Below are 20,395 nucleotides of genomic sequence, written 5' to 3' on the forward strand. Positions count from 1 at the left end.
TTCTGTATTGTTCAAATCAACACAGTATTTATATTTGCATACCCTCACTCACATAAACAGCCTAAGTGTTTACAGGATAACTGAAATTTCCTGGTGGTGCTGGAAGAAGTGAACTGAAGAACAGTGCTTATCGCCTCTGTTTTGGAGGGGTACATCCATTCCTGCACACCATCAATACACTCCTATACACAACTTTAAGGGATGACAAGGCACACCACAACTTCCTTCAGAGGATTTCGCACTACTGTATCAAAATTCTCCTTATCCTGGTAATGTAGGCACTGAAGAAACTAGATCGTGGTTGTCTGTATATAGAATATGCAAAGGGGGGCTTCTGGAATTCACTCTGCCCTCCTTTAATTAGTTGTTTTTACTTAGCCATGATCTGAGCATAGCTAACTAACTCAGTACTGATGGCTGGAATCTCCAAACCCGAATACTTAAAATGTCTACAATAAGAACAGTTTAATTTTCAAAGGGGCTGGATATGACAGATCCTATTGATTTCTCTGGGTTTGTGAATAATCAACAGTTCTGGAAAAGTCACCCCACATTTTTTTTAAAGTGTAAAGATTTAGTTATAGATTGACAGGTTTCAAAATATTGAATACACATCTATTGATGTATAAGGTTTAACAGTGAAGCAGGCTCATTCTTGTGTAACAGCCTCTCCTTGTTCATTCTCCAACAATATAAGATTTCTCAGAGAATTGAAGCCCAGCATTTTTTAAAAATTAGTTAAAGGATGGAACTTCTACAGGATTACATACTGCATAGTAACTGCCTTCTAGCTCAAATCTATTTTCAACCTGAAAGCCTACTTCTATTTTCTCTGCATTACCTAGCTTCTACCCCAGGTCTAGTAGGTGGTTTTCCTGGTGGTGGCCGAGGAAAGAACTGAGCTGAACTTGAACTGGTGATTTGATCAGTGGTTGCCCAGGACACTGGCCTTGGAATCTTGCTTTTTCTGGACTGAGGGCTGCTTGGAGATAAAGAGCTATCTTCTGTCTGCTTGCTGAAATGAGAGTCCAGTGTCAATCTAGAAAATGAGGATAAGACATCATCCTCGGAAAACGGTACTGGAGTAGCAGCCATTTTTTCCTCCAGTGACTTATCAGAGGCACTTGAGAGGTCACCAAGGAAAAATTTGAGCTGTCTCTTTTCCATAAGTAGTCTGACCAAGTCTGTCTGATGAGCCTTTTTTAGAAGAAGCTTTTCCTTTGCTGAAACAGGAGAAGAGGACTCTGACGTTGAGTCTATCTCTTGTGCTAAAACTGGGATTCGGCTCTGCCTGAATACAAAAGGAGATTTAACTAAGTCCTTCTTAGATCGATGAGAATTCTCATTTTCTGAAATGCAGTGGAATAACTCTCCATTTCTGGGAGCATTTTTCTCTTTTTTGTCCTCCTGGTGCAAAAAAGTAGTAAGGGCCACTTGGTGGCATTTCAAGTCTTGGGTATGGACTTCTTCCTTATTAGAATGAAAACCATTTTCCTGAACTGGTGCTATTTTGCTTGCCTGTCTACTAACATGTGGTTTGTTAAGTCTTGAGGGAGAAAATTCCGATGTTTTAGATGCTATCGACTTCAGAACCTCATCTTGATTTGGCACCAAACAGATGGGCCTTGGCTTTGATTCTTCAGCAGCTTCAGTATTCATTAGAGGTTCTTCCTCTGCAGATTTTGAGTTTCCTGGCAAAGAGGAATTCTGTTCTTTGCTTAGCATTTCAATGGCATCCTCCAAAACCACTGGAAGCCTTTCTTCCTCAGCCTCCTCTGCAGGAATATTTTCAAGTTCTTTCTCTTCCTGTATCCCACTATGTTGTTCAGGTAGGTCCTTTTGGCCACAGTCCAGGATGTTGACACATTCTTTGACAAGTCCTTCCCTGTCAAGCACCTCTTGGCTGATATTAGGTACCAAATCTGGTCTGCTGGCACTAGCTGGAAGCACATCTTCTGTCACAACCAAACCTGGCAAACTTTCCTTTGGAGAGGAAAGTTCCACCGTGTGTTCCACAGACTGAGCATCCTGCTCTCTTTTCTCTAGCTGGTGGCCATAATGAAAGCTCTCAGAAGCAGACTGTGTGGATGCCACTGAAGGTCTGGGTATTGTTATCTGCATTGGAAAATTAGAGAAGGAAAAGGTGAGAAACTCAGGAATGTTATACCAATAACATTCTTTAAATAGCATTTTTGATTCCATGTCTTCAAGATACCTTATATAATTATTCATATGAATCACAATGTTCAAATAATACCTAACTTCATAATTTACATCTAGATAATTAGAAAAAAAAATACTCTATCATCCCAAGAGAGAAATGTGTAACAGGTAAAAACAAACATAATCTCAGTGAAAAATGTTGCAGTTACCAAGTATCCCTCCTGGAAATGAGATCCAGCCTAACAGGGAGGCTTTTTATTTATTTTACATTAGTTTGAATACTCTTAGAATAAGTTGTATATAAACATAAAATCTTTAACAAGTACACAACAATATTTTTAGACAAGTACAGAGGACAAAGAACACAGTGAGGTCCAGATTCAGGAATGGACTTAAATTTCAATTTAGGCAGAATTTAGATACTTTGTGAACAAAACAATTAATAAAAAACTTTATTTACCTAATTAAATACAACCATACTCATAATACATACATTTTTGTCCAGAAAAACTTTCCTGAGTACCCAAATTTTAGCTATGACCTTCCCTATAGAAGCTTATGCCTTGCTTTAACTAAGCAATCTGGTTAGGACATCTCCTTACCTAAGGTCATTAAGAGATTCACAAACTAAATATTCACACATCTAAATCCCCTAACAGGTCTAATCCAATAGGTACGCTTAAAGCACTCCTAAAACCTATATATAGCATTGAGTCAGAGTCCCTTTGAAAAACAGTTGATTATGATGAGCACTGCCTCTAGCACATAGCTTAATTGTCAGAGCCCGTGTCCAGGAAATGCGAAACCTGCATTCATGTCTCTCCCCACCTGAGGGGCATAAGCCCACTTCCCCCAGTTCCCATGAGGTATGGACAAAACCAGAATGGAGTTGCTTCTCACCTTTCCCATTGAAGTCAAGCCACTGCACAGACAGAAATGCAAGAGTCAGGAGGTCAGAGGGTGAGAGAGCACACACAAAAGCGAGAGGAGTTTTACCTCTATGGCCAAGGGAGGAATGCACTCTCATGTGAAGAGGAGTCCTAGCTCCTGGTTTATACATACTGGATTGAGTAATTTGGTAAAATGTATAAACAGTAAAAAGCAAGGGGCTACCCTTACATCTTCCTCTGCATGGAAGAGAGTTCAGCTCCTTTTTTCCTTGTATTCATTAGCCTCATGAATCTGACACAGTTTGAGTTTGTAATACTCAGCAGAAAGTGGAAGACTGGAGTCTGGGTTTGGACATAAAAGACTTTCTTGGTGCACTGATGCTAGAAGAGACACCTGGTGATCGCCCATTCCCAGTATTGCCAGGATTCTGCTATGTTACAAGACAGATTTCACTTGACCTTGTTGCAGAAATTATACATGCTGCTGAGCTTAACGGGCTTTTGCAAGAGCTAGTATATTGGTACTACTGGGCGGTAGAAACCAAGCTCATCTATCAGGACCCATAACAATTTATACTGTGTACTCAAACTTTACAAATACAGAACAACTCTCCAAAATAAGAAATGGGAACTGACAGTGAAGGAGGTATACTCAGATTTCCCATGAGAGCATAACAGCTTCATTGGAATTCTTGCTGATTTCTTTTTTTTTTTTTTTGCATTTTCTTCATAGTCCTGTATAACAAAATTTCCATCATTATGGGTGCACATTTACCTCCACGAAACACAAACATTCAACTGATATTATAAACAGTTCACTAGAACAAAACATGAAACACAAATCACAGGCATAAAGCTGAATTAAAGAGAGGACAATGATTTATGTTAAAGAAATTATTTCTATACTATAAAATGTATTCTGAACCTCTCTAATTTCCCTAATGCAGTTTTTGGACCTTAACCTAAAATTGTGGAATCATATTTTTTGAGAAATTTGGAATAAAGTTTGGAGAAAAAGATTTTCTGAGTTTTGTAAGTAGGATTAGCTGTTAGGCTACAGAAAGTGGTAATTTTCACCGGGGCGAGGAAGAGCAGAAATGTAAGATAATTGAACTCTTGTTTTCCCAAGTAGACCTAAGCTGTCTGTAGCATCTTCCCCAAGTTGAGATTTACTGAAATAGGGAAAAAAAAACCCAACACCCCCCCCCCAAAAAAAAAAAAAAACAACAAAAAACCCACAAACCTACTGAGACCTGCAGCAAAAGGCTACTTTTTGTCTCCCTGGTAATTTGTTTTCAAGTTTGGGCCAATACAGTCCCTTCATGTTTGCTGAATTAAAATGGTACATTGAGAAACAAACTGAAGATACTCAGTTTTGGCAAAACAGTCCTCCTCATTTCCTCTTACTCTCAGCCTGGGTTCTTTCCTCTGAAAGAAACACTACTTCCCTTTTGAGTTAGAGAAGTCTTTCTCACTTCAAAAGCTTTCTTGTGGGAGAATCCAAGCACATCAGTTCAGCTACAGAAAGAATAGAGGAAGAGAGGAAGTAGAATTTTTTTAAAAAGCACCTTTCTATGATTAGGTCAATTAGTGCCTAAATCTTGAGTGTTAAACAAAAATAGTTTAGCAAGAACTCTGCACAGAAAGGAAAAGGGATAAAAATGGAGAAAAAAAAATTAACAAAAAAGGTCTAGGAAACAGGGCAGCTATTCCATAGTTTTCCATACCTCTCTAGGAAGTTGCTCTGAGGCAACACATCTCCAGGTATCATACACTGAAGGACTCACTTTTATGTGACAGAGGAATATATTTTGGCCTGTCACACAAAAATAATCAGATCTCTTAGAAATTCTCAACTACAAGCTGGGTAAAAGTGGGTTCAGGAAATTTTAAAGCAATATTGTCCTTGGAATAGCAGGTTCAGATTTTGGAGAGATCACTTGGGCATTTGCTGTCCACTCAGCTCTGTCTCCAGCCTGTTTCAATACCTTGTTCTCCAGGGCTGCAGCCACAGTCTTCAAAGTAAGGAAATCTGGTAAAATATTTCCTTTTCCAAACTTTTCATTTGATGAGCTAGTCTGGTTGCCAATTCAAATAACCCAGGAATCAAAAAACAGAGTTGGCTTCCACAGATCTGAAGAAGGATGGCTTCCCTTAGAATAGAATGGTTCTAGTGTCCTCTCAATTTTCACAGGTAAGACAACCTTAGTTATTTGCTTTTAGGAGGATATTTATCATCTTGGTACATTTCCAGAAGGCCTGCGCAATTGCATTTAAATCCTTCTTTGCTCCAATACGTTTACATGGAAACTCTCTTTTCCTTGTGACCTCTCTCCCATACGTCAAGTCTTTGTTAGGTGAAACCAGCTCTGATCTGAAATCTATTTACATTTTTCAACAGACTTCATATCCTTTGCCACATCTGGAGAGAGAATTTCCTAGTCTTTCAGGCCTACCTTGGCCAACCCAGATTTAACCCTTATACCCAAGAAACAGAAGAGTAAGCTTGTTGAACAGCCTACAATAGAACAGGAGCTATTTGTGAAAGAACAACATTGAACAAGTGGAGGAAAGAATAGGATACTGGATGACTAAGTATCATCAAAGACTAAGTACTACTGAGTAGTTCACAGTTTCAGAAATGGCTTTTTGAACACATATATCACTTTCTTGATTTGTGTTCACTAACAAACAAAAGTTTGTTTTCTCAGATGGTCAATAAACCTCCTATGAGTCATCTCAAAGCACAAGAATTAAATTATATCCCCGTTGGGCTTGACATTTCACCTACATGTGCAAGAAATTTAAATGGGTAATCATGCAGAAGTGCCTTTCATGCAAGGGTCAATACAACTTCAGGTGCAGCTTTAAGAGAGAAACAAAAGAGCAAGGCCAATTTTTAAAAAATCTAGGAATGTGTATGAGAAAATAGAACTTCTCAACCCTGTTAAATCATAGAATGGTTTGGGTTGGAAGGGACCTTAAAGATCATCTAATTCCAATGCCCCCTGCCATGGGCAGGGATACAAATGCTTTCATTTGGAAGAACTTGGATGTAATAATTACTGAAGAAATGGAAGAAGCTTGTAGATGATCCTCCTAAGGCTCCTCATAAGATTTCTTTGGGTAAAGCATCAGCTTCTTTACAAGGCTGGCCACTACAGGTAACTTCATAATTAATCCCTTAGAACAATTTAAAAAAATATATAATCCTGTAGCCTTAATTATCCCATAAATAGTTTTCTTGCTCTCTTGTTTGTGAAACCTTGCAAGACAGAATTCATAATCAAAGAGTCTGAGGAGGGCTGATCCTGAGACATGCAAAATACACCAATTTAAATTATTCAGTCTAATTCAAGGAGACAGAAATCTCAAGGTTGTTCAATACATATCTAGTTACAAAACAAATAATAGATGGCCTAATATGTAAAATTACAAAAAGCCCATCATAATCATAAATAATCCTCATACTTTCTTTTCTTCTGACACTAATTAAAATCTTATCCTGTGAGATTTCTATGGCTAATCATGTCAATTTTGTAAAACACTGAACCTGAGGAACAAAGATTACAATGTGATGTGGGCAATTCATCTAAGAAGAAAAATGTGGGGAACAGAATTTAAAATGCTGCCTCTCAGCTCACTATGATAATCAGTTTATAATGCTATCTACCCGATTATTGCAATTCTCATGCTTCAACAGAAGTTATGTGATACAGCAGAATACTGAAAATGGCTGAGACAATATATGGAACAATTAATTAGAGGTTCTCCTTTCACTCCGAAATATTTGAATGAAATTATTACCACCATGGTCTTGAATCCTTTGGCCTTCCCTAAATAATTTCTTAATTCCTTTCTGATTTCTCAAATTAGCACTTGATCGAGACAAGAAATTAGACTGCATTTTCTTCAAGAAACTTTACAAGACGGTGAGTGGGATGTTAAGAAGGAAAAAGAACAAAACAACATGAACAACATAAATATCTCTTGAACATCCTTTATGACATCTGACAAACTTTCCTCCCTTTAAACCTTTGACAGGCTGCAATAGCAAGTGATATGCTTGGATGAAATCCTCTGTGAATGTATACAGCAAATTGCAGAGGAGTGAAATACTAAGTTTTGGTCTGCAAAGTTGCTAAGTCTGAAAGATCTAAAGGTGTGAATATGGATTATTGTACCAGCAGGTAAACACCTGACCTCTCGGCAATAGCTTCTTCCCTCCAATCACGCTGTCTGCTACTTCTGCAAGCACGTCAAGTGCTGTCAGGACTTCAGGCCTCTTAGAAACATGGTGTACAGATCTGTTCTTCCGCTAATCCTGTCATTATTTGTAACTTCTAACATTAATAAGCCATTACCATATTACTTGTCATTCTGAAGACACTTTACCTAATCAGTTTACTCTTCAGAACTTCTTTCCTACATTAGTAAAGTTTGTGTATCTATGAGAACAAACCTCATGTATCTTTTTTCCCTGCTTCTCTTTTTCATCTGTTGTTAGCTCTATTGCCTACCAGGAATATGACCAATGTTAGTATGAGTCTGCAACTTCTGCAATACCAAACAACTTCCCTGAATCCTTCCAGTTCACCAGCTTCCTCTTACTTCATAATTTTTTCTTTACTTATGTCACTGAATTTCTATCTCCTTGCACAACTATATGCCTCTGCAAAGAAATTTAAAAGGCAGCTTGTACAAAAGCATAAAGGGTATATCCTGTCGTTTACTGCTAGTGTTATTACCACATGAATAAAATGCTGCTATGTTTACATCTCTGCAGACAACTCACCTAGCTTACTGTTCAGAACAGCCCTCCTACTTTTCAAAATCTTCCCTACCTACTACTATCATTCCTACTGACTTTTTAGAGTCTAATCCTTTGTATCCCTTACATTGTCTTCCCAGATTAAATTCACAGCAGGGAAGAAGTTAAATATAATTAATTATAGATTTACTAAGCCACATTGGCTATTTGTAGAAATAGACTAATATGGGGATAAACAGGAGAAATGTATGGCTGTAATTCATGGTGTTATGGAACATAAGACCAGAGATGATTAGAAGTTTTGATACTGAACCCCTTTCAACAGTCTCGTATATATGGTACTGCAAGCATTGCAGGCATTTCTATGAACTGGTGGTCCCCAGGATACTACCTTCTGTGGTTAGAAATTCACATGACAGGCCCTAATCCTAAACTAAAGAGAAGTAACATAGGAAAGCTTACTTATATCTAGCTGAAAAGAGGAGCATGTTGCTCTCCACAGCTCTTCAGATATATTCTTTCTGCTATTCTATAATGCTAATTTTTGGATCGATTTATATGGAGGTTGCAAGAAATGGGAAGAGGATGGAATACAGATGTAGAGCTGGGAATGTACAAGACAACTGTGTTTTCATGTGAAAGGTATCTTTTGGAGATAAAGAACATACAGATCTGTGTGTACAGTCTTTCTTTAAGGCCTATTAATCATGGCTTAATTTCAGTATTCTTTAAATATCTTCTCTTCCTATGCCACTTACCACGTGAAGGAAGATTTTTTTGTTCTAACATAAACCCATATCCTCAAACATCCAACAGGGCAAAAATAGATTGCTCTAAAAGCAGTATCTTTAATTGTTTTTAGAGAACGACTGTCATTGTAAGAAGTGGGTAATTAGTTTGGTAACATGACTAAAACAAGTACTCATTTAATTTGAAACTTCTTCTATATAACACATAAAGCATTTGAAGAATATTCTTGAAATTTACTTATATTGTTGGAGAACTGGGAAGCAATGGCACTTACAGACTATTACTTCATAACACTCACACAATACTCCTGTCATATACTCCTATTAAAAATGGGCAAGTATTGTAATATTTTTCTTGAGTTCCACAGAGACAGTCTTTTTCTAACAATGAAAGCATGAATTTGCCTTAATACACAGTTCAGAGATGTGAAAAAATGGCAACTGAAGCCTATTTCACCTTCCCATCTCATGCTATTATTTCCCTCCTTACAGAAACTGAATTCCTACCTTACCATGGTCATTTTCTAAAGTCACAAAAAACGTAGAGATTAAGGACTATTGCCGGAAGCTTGACCACTTGGAGATTTTTTCCTCTGGAAAGTTGGAAACTACTGATTCCATGAGGATTGTGGTTTTAGTAACGAAGCCAGTGAGTTCATATCACACTTTAAGCAGCACAATATATTCAGCATTTCTAAATCTAGATTTTATAAAACATCTAACAATCTTCAATAGGAGGTTAATTAGTTCTCCACAAGAGGTTACGTTCAAGTATACTTAGGGACTCTGCTGCTCAAGTATACTTAGGTACTCAGCTAAGAAGCAAAATAAACGACTACAAATTAGAAGGTTCCTCCTCTAACAGAAGACACATTAAGTATGAAGTGACATTTATTTTTTAATTAGTGGTGCAACCACTTTTGGTATGTAAAATGCAGTTAAAATATTTTCACAGCTATTATTATCATAGATAATAATGATGTAAGCATCTTTAAGCAAACCTCACTTTGTTTCAGCAGCTAGCTGTGAGAAATATGTTAGTATATATTTTTCTTACTTTAGAAACAATTTTTACTACTTTTGAATGATCTTTTTAAAGCTAAACTCTATATTAATATCTGTCCCTACAGAAAGAATACCTGCAATTTTCAGAAACAATAAAAACACAGGCTAATACTTCCTCAGGAAACCCCTGAACTCTCATTTTCAAAGCCACATTATACATTGTTATTAAGGATCAGTACTTTTTTTAAAACACAGTATCTTCTTTGAAAAATTCATTTGAAATGCTTTATTCTAAACCCAAGTTCAATCCAAGTAAACAATCTTTCTTTGTCATGAAAAAGAGATACACAGACTCTCAATCACATAAAAACTGCTTTTATGCATAATAGCAGTGGGGTCTGGCTGCTACTGTTTAGATTAATTCTGAATACTCCTCTCCAATATATCAGTTCCAATAAAGGGTCATCATGAAATATCAGGTAATTCACACTTAAGATATGCCTTAATACCCATGTACAGATTTCAAATATGTCAATTTTTTCTGTTTGTATCTGATTCCTGTGAGCCACTGTCTATTCTAGGTTACTGCTGTGCTAATACTTATGCTTCAGTTTTGCTATATACACTGTCTTTTTTATTTTTTGTAAAGGTAGATGTATCTTTCATATTCAAACAGTAACAGTCTAAAAAAAGGCTCCAACAGCACATTAAAAAAAACAAACCAAAATTGAGTTTTCCTGACTTCTGACCCTCCAGTTAGACAGTGAATCCATCCATTTGTATGTTGTAATAAATTAAATCCAGTTCTATCCAGGTATAAGATTGGCACTATATTTGCACATGTTGCCCACAGTTGTGTTATGGTTGCAAGGGAGAGAATCTGTGAACACTAAAATTTCCGTGGATGAATCAAACATACCAGAAGAACTGATGAAACCATGCAAGTATAGTTTGAATATAAATTCTAATTTCAGCAGGATTAAAATTACTGTACACATAAAATTTAATTTTCAAACTTGAAATCCAGATTAAAATTTTCTTAAAATCTCTCCTCAGAATTTTCAGGATCTGTTTGAAAGCATTATGGGTTTTCTCATGCCCACAGTGTGCTACCACCAACAGTAGTTGTCATTGACATAAAGAACTATCTGCTTTCCATTTGCTTATAAGCATGCTTAATAGACATCCTTTAGAGAAGACAGACCTAGAGATAGGAGTCTTATCTATGCTAAGGGTCTTTCTCTTTTCTTACAATGTTTTTTTATATATTCTCTCCTCTGCACACAAGGTTTTATAGTCGCAAAGTTTGCAGACACGAAGATGCAATTACAATCCAGCTTATCTTTTAAAAAGAAAATACCTAAAACTTCTGGCAGCCTGTTATGTTACCTAGTTTTGCCTCTGTGAACAGGAGTGATGATAAGTGTAGAGCACAGCTCCATGAAGCAGTTACAACACAGCTGATTCCATCCAAGCACTCAGATGATCTACAGTATAATACACATTGGCAGTAAGGTGTTTAAGCTCCTTAAAAATACTTACAAGGGCACTATCAGTTTATTCTGATTCTGTTTTGGTTGCTAGCCTGGTATTATTAAGATTGGATATATCAGTAAGGTAGCATCACTTTAGCCAATTTCTGAGCTCTTTGCATATATCAGGTTCCGTGTTTTGAAGCTGCCTGAAAGCAGTCAGAGCAGCTATACATTTGTAGCTAGGTAATAAGTAAACACATCTACCTGTGGTTCATGTAGAGCAATAGTGTAGAATTGCCAAATACTAGAAATTTTAATAATAATTTGAAACTCAACCAGTTCTCAAAAATTACATACTAGTAGCTTAGAAATACTAGACCTCCACTTAGTGCTTGTCCTAGTTTTAGTGGTTTCCCCATTTTCCCTATTTTAAAAAGTTCTCTCCTCCTTCCATATGACAGATCTATCTACCCAGGAGAAAATGCTAAGATGCTGATAAATTCGCAAACTCCAAATAAAGAATTTTTTTTCCTGTAATTCTAGTTGGACTAGTATCATATGCGATTTTAATGATAGCAGACGAAAGATTTTAAGAGAGAAATATATCTTAATTAAAGATTATCTTATGGATGATATTGAAGAAAATATCTGCAATTTTATATATACAATATTTATTATATTAATTAGATAAATTATACCTTAATTACATGAGAAATAATTGTTAGTCCTTGGGCATTATGCTCTGAATTGTAAACACCTGTTTATTTCAAGAAGATTACTGTGTGAATTGTCATCATGGAAACAATTGTTGACACCAGAGTTGATCAGCTCTCCGTGGGAAATCCCACAGATCATTTAGCTTTCCTGAAACATCTTTACTTATTCTATGTTAATGAAATTATGATGCTAGAAAAATGTACTAGATCATGTATGTTTGGGATAAGATTGGCATAAAAAAAAAAATTTAAAAAAATTGACCACTCCAAGGATGGACAATAGATGAACCACATGGTTATGAATTTTGGGAACCTTAAAAGTGCTGTGGATTGCAGAAAACACAAACATTAAAAACAATTAATAACTTTTTATAAGTTTTTTTCCCACACAATCAGTGTATGTGGACACTATTACCAAGGCTAATTTATTGTCCTGACCTTCACTATGACTCTTCTGCTGCTTCTGATAGAGAAACCTGCAGAAGGAGAATGGCCAAGAGGATTCTGTCACTGAAAATGGATGTTCTCTCTACAGGCAACACATTATTTGAAAAAAATTAAGAGCTTCATACTGACTGCTTGTCCTGAACTGTTAATTCCTTAATTTACAACTTGGAAGGTTTCCGTTGAAAGCACAGCTAACCTAACATGCTGTAATTTTTAATTCTTCTTTACACCAAAGGCAAATATGAAAAAAGCACACCTGAGGAATTTCTCTCCTTCAGACAAAAGACGCTTCTAAGCCTTGGAGGCAGCATTTAGATTTCTACGTATCAAGCAATTACCTCTGCCACTTGGATAAAAGCAAATAAAACTTTTTACTTGTTTGCATTAGAAAGAGAGTGTATGGATGAAAATTGTTCAAGAAACATCATTATCAATATAAAATCCAGTTGCTTGAAAGACTGGGAGTAACCCGTGAGCTTATGTGTGTCTTCCAGACATCCTTTTTTCTTCTAAAATAATGCTTCCTGATATTCCCCATCCTATGTGTTTTTGTATGAAAAATGGACATACTCCAGAGAAACTTACTAATGAAGAAAGTAATGACACTGTAGCAGTGATCATATATGGATTGCCTTTCAAGAACCTAACAGTAACAACTGAAAACAGTAAGAATTCTGAATCTGAGCTTGTCTTTGAATCTGGTCATAAGCATTATCAAACACTTACTTTCACTGATGATGAGTAAAAGCTGTAACATCACGGCAACTTAATTTTCAGGCTAAAATTCATTGAAAAATTAACAGTTATTAACAGTTACCCTGTCATGAATGAGATAATGTAACTTCTGCACATTTTCCCTACTTAACAAAATCAAATCTACTGTGTATGAAACCAGTCCAGTAGCTGTGAGCTGGACTAACTCCTTGAAATTTCTACCTTGTTTAAACCCAATGTTGTAAATGGTATTAGCAGCCTCTTGGGAAAAACCTAACTTAAACCTCATGCTGACTTAATATAGTTTCCATCAGGATAGGAAACAGGGGAACATAACAATTCTGATAAACCCTGAAATCAGAACCCTTGTTGCTACAGCCAGCTTTAACCATGGCAGCAGTAAAAAACCAGACTCGCTGAACAGAGAAAAGCTTTTCCCTCTTTTCCTTCCAGGAGACATCTATTTGATAATGTACCATCTCATGGAACTAAAATTCTGGAGGATTTTGGACAAATATATCAATTCCTGACATTTTTAATGGATAGGTACAATGCTAAACCAGAGTTTTAACTAGCTGAGTTCTAAGGCAATCCTAATGCACATGACAACTTCAAGTTAATGCCACTGACAAATTAAAAATAATTTTAAAAGAACACTGTAACAAGAGAGGGCATCTTTGGGGTTTTGTTTGTTTATTTGTGGTTATAAAAGGGATTGTTAAATGTGAAAACCAATGTAAACGTTCATCTCTTGCTATTGCAGACTAGTGAGACCTGCCAAAATTAGTTCATAAAAAATGGCAAAATTTACAACATTTACGTGCACTTCTGGCTCATAAACCTAAAACATCCAAAATAAAATTACAATTATAAGGGATATGCATTCTTTCTCTAAATACCCCTTCAACATGTCAAGAAGTCTTACCTTATTCTTCCATAGGTCCCTGAATTCCAGTGAGATGCTTAAAAATTAAGGTAAATTTTTCAACTCAGAGCAGTATATTATTTCTCATCTTGGATATGAATATGAATATGATGGTTTGCATTTCCATAGCATCTTGTGTGGGAAGATTTCAGAGCATTTTGTAACTAATAATATAACTATATAACTATAAAATAATTTTTTAAATGTTGCAGTAAGGTAGATTGAGAAAATTAAGACATAAGATAAAATATTTGTATAAATGCCAACTAATTCCAATTGCTTAACCTGAGACACACAGATTATCCTTCCCTAACACAATGAATAACCACAAAATCATTAAATTAAAATTAGCCTTCTTGTACGTGTCTCATTAAGCACATCAAAAAATGAAAATATGCCAGAATGACACACAAAACTGGAATCCACCTTTGCTAAGGGCTGAATCTTATTGTATAGCAGCCAGTTTAGAAGTATTCTAGACGGCTGCCGTGGCTAGAAGAGCTGTTCACTATCTTACTGAAGAACTAGAGCTGAGAAACCATAGAGATCAAAATATGAGGTCACTGATTTTGACTGTTTCTCAAGACACAGTTACACATTTAGCACAATGTCTACCTAAGGAATCTCTTCATACACAGTCCTGGCCAGTAGTTGCTGCACTGACATCACCTTTTCCATTGACCTCACACAACACTCTATGCGGTCCTCTAATAAGCAGAGTTCAGAAAACTTATCTGGCTGAAAATTTCACAGAAAGAAAGAAAAAGGTTATGTTTCAAGAGGATTTGCTGTACAATTTGACCATGCTACAGAGGAAAAGAATGCTAATAGCACTCTGGCCCCACTCTTCAGATTCAAGTACAGTCAAAGAATTCATTCTGGTTTTTGTCAGCTCTAATGCTGCCAGACTCTTTATGCTGCAAGTTGAATAACTAAGGAGAGTTGAAGCAAATACTCCAATTCTCTTCCATAATATATGTATGGCAAGAGAGGAGTTCTATTTATCAAACAAATAAAGGTAGACCTACATCCTATACTCTCTCTGCACTAGTGAGCAGAGAACATACAGAAATTTCATGACCTCCTCCATCTGATGTCAAACTAGAGGAAGGTGAGTTGCAGTTCACGAACACTCACTCATCAATCAGGAAAGAAAATATCTTTGCTTGATTTCAGGAACAAATGTATCATTTTTTATTTTTTAATGCGTGAAAATAAATTCAACAGCATAGGTCCCTGACTTCTACAATTCATTAGTTATGAATGCTGAACCAAATTGCAAACAGCAGGAAATATACGAAAATATATTCAGTACCAAATATTTATACAGAATAATGGAGAATGACATTAAAATTCTTTTTAACATTTAACTGGAGAAAAGCTTTAGGTTATTAACACGCATATTCATCTTTCATGCTGCTAGAACTTCTAGCTTGCTAAGTACCTAACATTACTGCACTGTAGAAAAGAGAAGGGCTTGCAAAAGTATTTCAGTTCTTCAGTGAGCCATAAAGTACATGAGGCCTTCATTGTTGGAATGAACTAAAGAACCACGTGCTTGTAGTTTCCATAGCAAATGAAAAACTGGAAGTTAAATTCTCAACAGAATCAGGACTTTCAAAATCACAGCTTGAAAGGGACACAGCAGTCATGGACTTACCAGGTAAAATGAAAGAAGAGGCTGAGAATGCTACATCTAATCCTCACTCCACTTAGTAGCAGCACCTGGCACAATACCAATTCTTTTTCACATGACAAGAAAGTATATCACTTTGCAGCCCCTATTAATATTGCAGCTGTATTCATTTGTTGGGTATTAAGGAAGCCAGAAAAGACCCTCTATGCCAACCTGCTTTCTTTGAGTATTGTTATCAGTTTGCTAATTATTCCTGCAATACATTCTGATTGGAAAATTTAAATCTTAGATATACAGGCAAAAAAAATCAGGTCGTTTTGCATCCTGGGATACAAACTAATCCTGAAAAATACTGAAGCTTAACTTTTAATGAGTTAATTTCTCCTAAGTCCTTTTCCCTAGTCAATACATCAGTCATCATGAAGAATGTGGTATTTTGGTATCCCATCAAGTTCGCAATAATGAACATCTGGGAGCTACTGTTTGTCCATTTCATACAGCGAGCGCAGAACTATTTTTTTATATTCAGATAAAAAGCAGCCAGGAGTTGCAGGAAAAAAAAATCACTGCTTTTTGGGTTAACAGACAAAATGCTGACATAAGTACACTAGCTAATTTGTTTCCCTTGTTATCACTCACCACTGATCCTATGGAAGTTTGTAAGAAGCTAATGTTGATGGATTACTTTTAATATCAGTACTCCTGTGCATGCTTCACTGAAAAAAAAAAAGTAAGTCTTTCACATAGAAATATATATACTGAAAAACATGTTGGAAATAAAAGGCAACACAAAGTATAATCCAAATGAAATATTAATGGTAAAATGATGATGATATGTTACGGTCTTATGCATTAATGCTATATCATACTGCTTTACCAGTCAATGCAAGCTCATACTGCTTTGCAAATCTCAATATTTTTGTGACTAATACACAAATTATGGTTAACTTTAATTATGATTCTAAGCCTTCATCTTTTTCATATTGTAATGAAACTGGAAATAAAAAAGTGTGAAAAGCCCACTTTCTCTAGTGACTTTTTCCATTATGTATCCATTACGTACCCCTGATAATCCCATCTTTGCTTTCTATACTGCAAGCAGTGGAACAATTCATTAATTGTTCATTCCCAAAGTAGCAATTTGACTATCTCCAGATCCTTTCTTCTCACATTAAAATAATTTAAGATAGTCCAAATTTGAATGTGTGTTCCCAATTCAAAATCCACCTGGTACTGATTATAGGAACACATATTTAAAAAAAAAAAAAAAAGAGAGAGAGATCTTAATCTTAGTTTTGAAAGGAGCAAAAATATGTTTTCTAGATTTTACAATCCTACCTTTTTCAAGAGAAAATCCCTCTGAGGAAGTGAATCTATCTTCCAGAACATCCATAGATGCTTGGTGCTCCAGATCATAACCTGAAACACTGCTCTTTAAATATTCCTCTCTCTGATTTTACCTCTTCTAAGTGGGACAAGGTATCTTCCTCATAGAGTATTCCTGATCCTATTCCTGAATAAGATCCATTCTTATTCCCTAACTTGATCTTTCAAAATATTTTCTAGGATGTTGTGTATAGCAGTATGACTAGCATATGCCTACTACCGGACTGTGCAGTGCAACTGAAAATGTTAAACTTTGCAGATGACTGCTACAATGCAGTCACTTTCATGAAGACAAGGCTTATTCACCTGCTGAAGTTGTGCTTTTGAGATGCGAATGACAGGGGGGAACTTGTTGCCACAGGGAATGACAGGAAGCTGCCTACGACCAGTTGAGCGGGAGGAAGAGGAGTGGCTCTCAGCTGATTGACTCCTTGGTAAACCAGCCTCTTTCAGAGGGTCCGAGTGGAAGGATAGATAGGCTATAGGGCTCATGGTGCGGAGGATGGGACTTGAAATTCTTGGAGTGGAGAAATGCAGCATATGAGATGAGTTGAGCTGTGAGAACAACATGGTGGGGAAGAAAATAAGGTTTAAAAATCAATATTTTAATAATTCTTGTTTATGTCTTGCCTATATGCATTTTATTAGAAGACCATATTCACTCCTTCACAGGCTAAAAGCTGATAATTTAAGAGGTATCTGAAGTCTAATCTTCACATTTTCCATCAATTTTTAAAAAGCCAGTATCAAAACCAAAAGTGAGCATCCTTTCTTGAGCTGGCTCCTACCTTAATTCAGTCAGTCAGTAACAATCTAAGGCAAGTGTAATAAACCAACAGTCTGTTCCAAGGACATTGCATACACAAACTAGTTGATTGTTGACTGGTCCTTGCAAATGCTCAGCACATCCGTGCGACAACATGTTTTCTGAGATGACTATATTTTTAGCATATACACCCACTGCAGGCTTTACAAATGTGATGGTACAACTATGGCTATAGCAGCATATATTAAGAACTGTAGCTGACAGGATTAATCAGTAAGATTAGTACTAAACAATTTTGATGAAATTTCCCAAATATGGGATTGAACTAGAAGGATACACTGGCCCTGGAGAATCCATGAACAATTGCTTCATCTTGAACTACATCACTCAAGCATTTAGAAAAGAGAAAGAAAAAAGAAAAAAGAAAAAAAAAAAAAAGAGAGAACCGGAACTGTAAAGTCGAAGTGTTCCAAACTAATAATTTTAGAGAAAGTACATTTTCAGATTGGTTATTGATGATTCTAATAAACCTATAGCTTTGACATATAACTCTGAAATCAACTGATTCTTTGCAAGACCTTTTCTAGCGCTGAATAAATATCTGATGGTGACACATCTAAATACCTGTAAAGGAGATTGCTATATACAGTCTGCAAATCTTTGTTCCAAGTATATTTAGACAAAACCACGAAGAGTAGAGATATGGAAACTTTTTGCAAGCTTCATGAAGGTGATTTTCTGTTTCCTACTATGGTACTTGCAATTCTAATCTGTATTCCTTGGAAACAGAGAGCACCTATCAAGCACTTCAGTTTCCAAGGAAAAGGTATTTTCAATTGTGTCAATCCTAAAACTTCAGTTCCCATAATGCATAGCTGTCTCTCAACTGAAAAAAACTAGTCTTTCCAGTATCTCATAAAAGCAGCAAATGAGGATAGAAGGTACATGAAAATTAGACAACTTAGAACTCCGAAATAAATGGAAATTTAAAAGCATGTTTTTGATAAAACATAATAGTACCTCAATGTACAAAATGCTAATTTCAGCAATATTTCTAAATAATAAAAATAAGTAGATTTACACAGTCAAACCTCTTCTATAACCCTGCATATATATATATACACATATACATATATGGTATTAGACTGCCCACCAAGTGTGACCAGAGCAAACTGTTGTTTAATTTAAACTGAAGATGAAAATAGAATTAGCTGTTAGATATTGGATTACTTCAACTCCACTATTATTTCTTTGCTGAAATATCTGCTTGACAAATATATGTTGCAAAGTTTTGTGCATGCACTGTATGTAGTTCACTGCAATTCAATACAAACACAGTAAATTAATGAGGCCATGGTTCAAGAACACAGCAAGTCCAGCTTTAGTCTCTTAGTACCAGATCAAGGAAAAGAAAAATAGACCTGTGTGATGCAAAGTGCTGCTCCAGTATAAATTCATCATTAGTCTAGATCAGTTCAAATTCTTTTGACAGATTAACTTCATACCAACAGATATTACAGCAAATCAGGTACTGTCTGCCCTCCTGCAGCCAAAGTTAACATAAAGCCATTATGAAAGCATAAAGTCAGCATATATACCCTAGTATGCTCTCAATAGTTCAACAGAAATGTGACCATGTGCCCATGATGGAGCCAGATCAAACTGGTATTTGCTGGTAGCACACAGAATCTGTATGACACTGGAAAACCATGACTGATAACATGTAAATTAGTTCTCTTACCTGCAGGTTTTTTTCATAATAGAGAGCATAATTTGCTGTAATTTTTTATGCCTGAAACTTGCTTATCCCCAAGCCAATAACTTATGCATTTTTCTCTTTTATTTTTTGAGTTCAGGTTTCCTTCCTGAACTGCTACAACTTTACATTCTTATTAGAATACTGATGGTGCGTGAAACAAGTAAGAAATTATATTATCATCAGTTACAGGAAATGCACATACACACACAATTTCGGGAAGAACATTTATCTACAAATGGAAGGACTGCAGACCAGCAATTTCTTTCCTTCAGGAGAAAATAAAATTATGGGTGAGTATATGAACCTTTAGTTTCTCATACAGAAACATCCTTGCTACTACTTACAACTTAAATAGTGAGCAATAAAGCCCTGAAAGAAATAAAGAAAGAATAAAGAAGAATCATCAAAGTAAAAATGAAAAATAAAAAAAATACATAAAACAGGAAAACTGTTTTATTCATTCACCATTGAAGTAACTGCTTGCATATTTAACAAACCTATCAGATTAAGCTCAAAGAACATAATTCATCAGACGTTCTCCTAAGTGACAGTGAAGCAGGTCACTAGAAATCCATATGGAAGGTATATGCATAAGCACGATGACCATGAATGCTGACATGTCCTAGAGTTTCAAACCGTTTGAAATGAGTGAACTGTTTCAGAAATTATATTAAGCTATTATACTACTATAATTTCAACATCTATTTTTAGCCCCTTTTAGTAACACTTCAGTCATTTGATTTATGGTCCTAAACTTACATTCTTGAATCCAAGCCTGCTCTTAGTAACTGGTGCAATATAATTTAATCATCAGAAAAGTAAAATACAACCCTTTGCCCATTATTTGTATTGTCAGGAAGGTGCTACCTAAATAAAATTACTAAAGAACAAAAACATTTGATCCGCAAACAAGGATTGCATTCAAAGAACAGTTTCAGGTGGGTAAATGCTTTGAGGAAGAAGGAAAAGGACTCTACCAAACAGCTCCCTAAG

The 20,395-nt window shown here is 35.9% G+C and overlaps 1 protein-coding gene across 4 annotated transcripts in view; it reads right to left on the reverse strand.

The window, feature by feature from the left end:
- The window catches only part of TTBK2 (tau tubulin kinase 2), a 111,322-nt gene that overhangs the window by 7,753 nt on the left and 83,174 nt on the right, over nucleotides 1–20,395 (reverse strand). For 3 of the 4 annotated variants that reach the window (XM_072864902.1, XM_072864904.1, XM_072864903.1), the window contains 2 exons: nucleotides 17,184–17,432; nucleotides 842–2,115 (listed from right to left, as the gene is read on the reverse strand). In XM_072864902.1, the coding sequence (XP_072721003.1) occupies nucleotides 842–2,115; nucleotides 17,184–17,432 (1,523 nt within the window). The remainder of the gene's footprint in view (nucleotides 1–841; nucleotides 2,116–17,183; nucleotides 17,433–20,395) is intronic. The other variant, XM_072864905.1, reaches the window with a different exon arrangement.

This window comes from Ciconia boyciana, chromosome 6 (genome assembly GCF_034638445.1).
Source record: "Ciconia boyciana chromosome 6, ASM3463844v1, whole genome shotgun sequence".
NCBI classification, from domain to species: Eukaryota; Metazoa; Chordata; class Aves; order Ciconiiformes; family Ciconiidae; genus Ciconia; species Ciconia boyciana.